The 8,104-nt window shown below is 32.0% G+C and overlaps 1 protein-coding gene across 1 annotated transcript; it reads left to right on the top strand.

The window, feature by feature from the left end:
* Window positions 1-615: 615 nt before the first annotated feature.
* On the top strand, window positions 616-7,746 carry LOC143253192 (BTB/POZ domain-containing protein KCTD12-like). The gene has a single exon (XM_076506626.1). It carries the CDS (start codon window positions 819-821, stop codon window positions 1,599-1,601), a length of 783 nt encoding a protein of 260 aa, XP_076362741.1. The 5' UTR covers window positions 616-818; the 3' UTR covers window positions 1,602-7,746.
* The last annotated feature ends 358 nt before the right edge of the window (window positions 7,747-8,104 follow it).

The following is an 8,104-nucleotide window of genomic DNA, read 5'->3' as shown; positions in this document are numbered from 1 at the left end:
TCAAATTCATAGTCTAGGCATACTACCTCCTGGTTACACTTAGCTCAATCGAGATAAAAGCTTTAGAATGGTGTATAAAGTTTCTTGATAAGAACGTTTTACAGAAAATGAACTTAATTTTAAGTAATAATGCTAAGTTATTCTACATTTAATTAGGATTTACAATTCGTTTTTAGTACGAAAATAAATATCTTCGAAAATTGCAATGATTTACAAATCTTAAAATACTAAGATCATTACAATGAAGTATGTAGTGATTAAAATATTTAGACTGCAATGGAATGAGAATATTAAAAAAAAAATAAACTTTTTGCAATTTGTGCAAAATTGGGCGTGATGAGTAATCAGGGTTGTGAATAGAAGGAGTAAACCTGAAACAAAACTTGTAAATAACATACATACATACACGTTAACTTTACAGGAATAAGCATTTTCCATAGAAAAAAGAAAATATTATCTTCACGAAGTTACAAATGTTTTAAAGAAAAATAGTGAGAGTAAACATAACCAGAGGGCAACACAGTTTCCTGACGATGACGTAAAGCTCATTATTGATCTTCTGGCATTTGCAGTCCTATATAGAGTACATGCGATCATTTCATTCTTATACGGAGTAAAGTTGCCATAGCTCATAAGAAATACTCCAGCTGAGAATTAAGTCTTGAGATCTGCTTGGATAGTATAAAAATAAAGTGTGGTTAGAAAAAAAAAATCCAAACATATGACACTGATCAACTGTGAGAATAGGAAAATATATATACAAACTGACTCAAATTGTCAACTTTGACTTTATTTACGTTTTACATCAACAGTTTTCCATGTCCTCCACAGCCAACGGAGACGATAAGCCCCCGAACTTTCCCTCCGTGGTGGAACTCAATGTTGGAGGCGTATTTTACACAACATCATTAAAAACTCTGACTTCTGACCCCAATTCACTGTTGAGTCAGTTGTTTAGTAGCAAAGGGAGTAAACCTGTGCCACGTGATTCGAAAGGGAAGTACTTTATTGACAGGGATGGAGTGTTATTTCGGTACGTTCTGGATTTTCTGCGAAACCACAGATTACTGTTACCAGAGAATTTCCACGAGCGAGATCGGCTACGACGAGAGGCCGAATATTTCATTCTTCCGGCAATGATGGAGTGCATTTCCACTCCCTCAACTATGCAAGTGTCTTCTTCTAAGGCCGTCGAGATGAGCAAGCAAACCTACGGACCAAGCGGATATATCACAGTTGCCTACCGTGGAACATTCGCTTTTGGTAGAGATGGGCTAGCAGATGTCAAGTTCCGGAAGTTGACGAGACTCTTGGTATGTGGTAAAGTTGGAATATGTCGGGAGGTATTCGCTGACACCCTCAACGAAAGCCGAGACCCTGACAGATGTAACGATGATCGATACACAGCACGTTTTTTTCTGAAACACAACTTTTTGGAACAGGCTTTTGACTGCCTCCAAGAGGCTGGATTCCACTGTGTAGGAGCGGCAGGATCAGGGACATCGTGCAATGGAATCTCCAACGAACCACCAAAGCCTGGTCAAGACTCTGAAGAAAACCGCTGGAATCATTTTAACGAATTTGTGTTCTGTCGTCCCTAACTGTATACACTTTTATAACATCCACTGCACTCCTTGTAGCTTCAGGTTTTTTTTTCCCAAATTAGCTATATATATGTATATGTGGTCTGTATTCTCCACATATAAACCTCCTGTTTATTCTGAAGGATATAGCTTTATCCAGACTTTGATTTAAATCTGTGAGGGAAAACAAAGAAGAGTGACATATTTTAGTATGAAGAGGAGCCCTTAGAACTCTGTTGTTTAATAGTGAAGATGTTTGACTTGTAAATGGTAACATATATCTTTCTCTCTATATATACACACACACACACACAGACTGTATAGTACAGTAGATTAAAAATGATCGTTGTACTGTTTACGTTAATTCTACTTACTTTGTAGAATGATTTCAAAATACTTGGTAACCTTTCGACATATTGTATGCATTTGAAGATATTCTATTTTATAGAATTACTGAAAAATTACAGTTTCTAGGGGTTTATTACTTTAGATAAATCTAAGTTATCCGTTCTTAGAATATTGTTATATTTAATAAATAATAACTGTTTTTGTAATGTTGAAATTGAAACTACCAAAGTTGTAAACTGTTAAGAGGAGAAGAGTTACAAAAACAGTACTAAAATTGTCATAATAAAGTACGTATTGATGTTTTTCTTTTTAGAAACTATAGTTTATACAATACCTATACACCTTTTACTTACTAGTGAGGAAAAGCTTTCTTCTTCTATTCGTTTGTTTATGTATTTTAGAGAAAAAATCACATTGAGATGTATTTGCTTTGTCTGTCGGGGCAACAGAGCCTCGGAATTTATCATTGTGAGTTATTGAACTTATCACTTTCCCATCGGATAACTTCTTTTTCTGGCCCTAAATAATCCATTAGAGATCCTTTGTAAGGAAAAAACAAACAAACAAACTGAAAAAGAAACAAATCTTTGCAGGCCTTTTAGTCAATTTTGTAAAGCGGTTTGATAAAACCAATGCACTAGAATTTCACAGCTGTATTTATGTAAAGAAAAACCTACTAGGTAAATATCATATACGAAACCATGAATATAAAAAGCAGCTTAACTAACTTAACAGCATGCTTCCTTTAAACATTAGAAAAAAACATGCCTATAATTAATTATGCTTAATTCAAAGGTGTCAATGTCATTGTAATACCTCATTAGTAACAACCGAAAGTTATTTTATTTACGATTTTTTTATGTTTGGCACCTATAGTTTTCGAAAAAATTAATTGTTCATTGTGCGTATTTTTCGTAAGTTGACGTCAATGCAATGATTTTAAAGCTAATTTTTAATTAATAATTTTCACCTCTAATTAAATTTCTTCATGCGTTATTGTGATGTTTTACAATAACCAAATTCATGTCTTTTAACAATATCTACCTGACTAACCAGCTAGTTATCTGTGAATAATTGTAAACAAAACTTATTCTAAAACTTAATTATTATTTAGTATGAACGGTTATATCAATTGAATATCTGGATAAGTTGACTATTTTGTCTAAATATGTTGAAAATAATGTTGCAGTATCATATTTAAAAAGTAGTATGGTTAACATTTGATTCTAGGATCTTATCATATCTAGTTTATCGTGCAGTATAAAGTGATAAGATTTTAAAATCATTGCAACTTTTTGTTAAGTCAAGACTCCTTCTCAGATTATAGAAGAAATAACTGCTATTATCTTAGAAAATAAGAAATATTATTCAATAATTACAAAAATATATGTAAACATATATTTACTTTTATGATTAATCTTGCGTATTACGAAGGTAATGTTTCTGATGAGTTTCAAAAGAGCAAGAGAGTAGACAAACGTAAATAAGAGTTTAATACTGAGTTGACTTACTTATTACAAGTATTATTTTGTTACATCGGAAGTTCTTTTTTAAATAATCTTCCGTACTGTAAAAGCTGTAACTTATAATAAAATCATAAATTTAAATAATGGTTTAAGAAGAAAGTGGAAACTTGTAAGGTTGTAAATATCGTAACGTGTTTAACTTTCAGTATTTGAAGTCTTCCTCCTTAAATTCCAATGTATAATGAGTTAGTTTTTGGAATATATTTTCTTACGTAGATTAACTCCTATACTAATTGTGAATAAAAATTACAAAAAATGTATAGTTTATCTTGCAATGATATTAAAGACCAACCTCCATTAAACTGGTAGTAAAATACAATAACTGTTGAAGAGTGGAAACATCTTCACAAAAAATGCGCTTGTTTAGAAGTTTTGTCCTATGAAACTGTATATATGTCAGACAGGTTTAGCTTAGATTTAACACTTTTCCCTGATGGATAATGTTTTCTTCCAATTGTTGTTGCTCTTGATTCACTTACATTTTCTACATTATTCTCGTTTGTTTTTGAATTTTGCACAAAGATACACGAAGGCTATCTGCGTTAGTCGCCTCTAATTTAGCAGTGTATGACTAGAGGGAAGCCTGGTAGTCATGATCACCCACCGCCAGCTCTTGGGTTACTCTTTTACCAACGAATAGTGGGCTTGACCGTATATATTAAACTACCCCGTGGCTGAAAGGGCGAGCGTGTTCGGTGTGATGGGAATTCGATCCTGCGACTCTCAGATTCTAGTCCAGCGTTTTATCCACCTGGTTATGCTAGATCATTATGTGTTCTTATTAAAGAACAGCTTTACTATTTAATTCTACGAGCCAACTCAAATTACTGGCCGGCAAGGATCGAACAGCGAAATATTCTAGCATTAAATAATGGATATATTACAAGTAATCTAAGGAAAGAAATGTCAAAACGTAATATAGCTAACAATGAAGGAAAGCGTTTTTTTAAAAAAGAAAAACGCAATGAAACATATATTCAGAATACAATAATTATAGACATTACAAGCTTCTATAACAAATAGTTTTCCATTTATTCCTTATATGATATAAAACACGGGTAAGAATCTCATACCTTTGAACATAATTTTGTTGAAAATTTTATTAAGTGTCCTACAACAGCGAGCTGTTTTAGTAAATGCTATTACACATGTAATCTGTTGTAACAGTTCCTGAAAAAAACATATTAGGTTTGAATTTACTTTATTTTTAAAACCATGGTAAGGATAGTGATACACAGTAACAAAATTGTATTACAATTAAAACGGATAACCAAGAAACAAAATACTGAATAATAATCATGCATAAGAAAAGAAACTGAAAAAATATAATATTATGAAGCAACGAAAGAGAAGACTTATGATATTATTCCCATAAGCGTGAAAACAGAACGCGGCTGTTTTCTTTCAATTTTTTTTTTATTATTTTTGAATCTCTCAAAATCACTACAATTTCTTGACGATCACGATTTGGAAGACAGTTTGTATTAGCAGCTGAAGAAACTGGAATATTTCACTCGTATTTACTTATTAATTCTGTATTTGCTTGCCCATATGCCACAAAAACACAATTCTCATATTTCTAGTATTAAACGAGATGGGTTTAAAGTTTTCTTACTTTTCCTGTTTTCAGCAACTTTTAATGACCAGTTTCAACATCTTATCAGTATTATCCATTTTTTTTTCCAATAACGTTATTGTCAGTATTGGTAGTTTAAAAGTCGTGAGAATAGAAACTAATAAACCGCCACACTTTAGACGAACACCAAATGAAAATGAACAAGATTCTTAAAATGCAACCCAGTATTGGCCCGGCATGCCCAAGTGTGTTAAGGCGTTCGACTCGTAATATGAGGGTCGCGGGTTCGAATCCCGGTCGCATCAAACATGCCTGCCCTTTGAGCTGTGGGGGCGTTATAATGTGACAGTCGATCCCACAATTCGTTGGTAAAAGAGTAGCCCAAGAGTTGGTGGTGGGTGGTGATGACTAGCTGCCTTCCCTCTAGTCTTACACTACTAATTTAGGGACGGCTAGGGCAGATAGCCCTCGAGTAGCTTTGTGTGAAATTCAAAACAAACAAGCAATCCAGTAATTCGTAATGACGAGAAACCCACTTGAAGTAAAAACGTATTTCAAGATACAAAATGCAGTCCACATGACAGTCTCTTGTATTTACAAACATAAGTGATATATTTTACAGATATATTAATTTTGCAGCATTAGATATGTTATATAAGATATGAGCTAATTAATTTATACATTTTTATTTAGTAGCACACCTCATATTACACCTTTAATGAACTCTGAGTTCTGATACATTTTTTATTTTACTTTTTTTATCAACTGTTTTATTATATAAACCAAGAGATGTAGAGCCTAATTGGAATTTTGAAGTTACTATACATAACTGTGACATTTAAACTAGTATATGGACAGATATTACAGTAAGGGCAAGCGATTAATGAAATTATAAAAAAGTTAGAAAGATAAATTTATGTTGTTTCACATTTGAATAACTCACATATGTTTATATTTTTAGCGCATGATATTGTGTTTTTTACTAAAACCTTAACTTAGGTTCTAATCATAAATAATTTGTTTTCAAAGTATATCACGTAGAAGTCACAACATGTTTTGCTAATTCTTTCTTCCTTTATTTTCACTTTACATTGTAAAAATACAGGGTTCGATTCTCCGCGATAGACAGATAGTCCATTGTATAACTTTGCTCTAAAACAACAATTTTTAATTATTTTTAATTTATTTTGAACTCTATATTTTTAGACTCCAGTCTTAAACACAAAATTATATATCTCACCCAGTGACGGTGTCATTCTTTATACTTGGAAGAGTTATGGATAAAAACTACTTACAAGCGAATCTAGACATATCATATATCAATATATTGATATTCCATTTTCTTAGGATAACTGAGAAGACATATGAAACATCAATACATACTTATTTTTAATTAACAAGAAAATCAAACGAAATGTCTACTAATCTCAGCACAAACAATATTTCATACCTCATAAAAATTGAAACAAGCTTTGTACAAATTAATTTATTTATGTTTTCTCTGCTACTGGGGAAGGTTTAGAGAACTAAAGAGGAAACGATTTTCACTTCTTTATTAAGTTAAATCTACGCCTCTATTACAGAATAAATATTTCTCTTTATGTAAATATTAAAATATACGGGGAAAGTCAAATGATACAGTTTAGTGATTTAGTGTATTTAACGAAGAAATAAATTCGACAATTTATAGTGGGTAAGAGTTGCTATCTATCTATCTGTGTACTTAAATATTTATATATCTTGTCAATTTTAACTTTCACCATCTCTTTGCAGGTTGCTAGAAATGTGTAGGTTAAATCGCTCATTCTCATGTAAATGAGTTTCAGTATTAGGACTCAATGCAACGAATTTGAGTTATGTGAACTTATGAATGTTATTAGATACTCAGCTACACCAACAAGGTAAGTTGTGGCTGTTCACACTTCAAATATTCATTTTGTTGATTGAATCTTGGGTGTGGTCTTTCTAGTATGTAATGAAGCTACTTAACGCTACGATGTTGAAGGAATATCTTCAACATTGTTGACTTCGCATATGATCTAGAGTGCAAATTGTAGCCAAGTTTACATTGTGTTTATCCGCCATATTCGTATCCATTGCATCTATGTGTAGCATTATCATACGACTGAAATTATAGTGTCTCATTTCTGACGAGTATGATCTAAAGGCATAAAACTAAGATAAGGTATTCAACTATGACAAGTATAGTTTGAATGTACGTCAAAGACAAACTGAACTTGATTTCACAATGACTGATTTGAGTGATGACCTTATTGAAGTTTTATTTCAAATGGATCTTGCAATTGTTGCAAAATGTCGTTTAGGAATAACTAAATAAACAGTTCCACTATTTATTGTTTTAATAGCTATAGTTTGTCTTCAGCAAGATACTCTAAAATGTTTGTCATAATTCTTAACCTCTATATCGCTACTGTCTGTCATGTGTTCAGAGAAAGTTGTATGAATGACACGTCAAATAAATTCTAACAACAACTTTTGAATATTGTGAGAGAATATCTGAGTTTTGTTAACAAAAGTCAAACTGAAACCTATTTGTTGCAAAATGATGGAAATATATATATATGTGTTAAGTTTCTGAATATAATATAGAGAAAATGTAGAATAAGATATGCATCCCTGTCTCATGGATTTATTGTGAGTTATGCTGTATTCAACTGCTATGTATCAAAATAAAATAAGCTATGTAGCATGACTTTCTATCGTTTTTGTATACGTAATAAAATAAACAAACATACGATTTATATCTACAGTTACGACAGAAAGTGTTCGTACCCCTGCGTCCCGAGCAGTTTTTTGCTCATAACTTAAAAAGTATGACGATTACGCTAATAGACGTATGGTTTATTATAAATATTATATTAACACACATCTGCATACATTGGTATGTAAATTAAACGACAAATAAACTGTTTATAAACAAATAACCAAAAATAGGAGGAGCAGAAAGTGTCCGTACAGTTCAGAACGTGTGAAAAAACTGATATTCCCGTAAAAAATTTGTTTAGTTTGGCGAATAAACTACATTATACCATTCCAGAACTAGACACTGG

The sequence above is a fragment of the Tachypleus tridentatus genome, chromosome 6, assembly GCF_004210375.1.
Source record: "Tachypleus tridentatus isolate NWPU-2018 chromosome 6, ASM421037v1, whole genome shotgun sequence".
NCBI lineage: Eukaryota > Metazoa > Arthropoda > Merostomata > Xiphosura > Limulidae > Tachypleus > Tachypleus tridentatus.
This window is presented reverse-complemented; position numbering and strand designations above follow the sequence as displayed.

Bases quoted from the DNA above. Each gene is read 5' to 3' on its own strand.
- LOC143253192 (XM_076506626.1), top strand. From the start codon at position 819: ATGTCCTCCACAGCCAACGGAGACGATAAGCCCCCGAACTTTCCCTCC.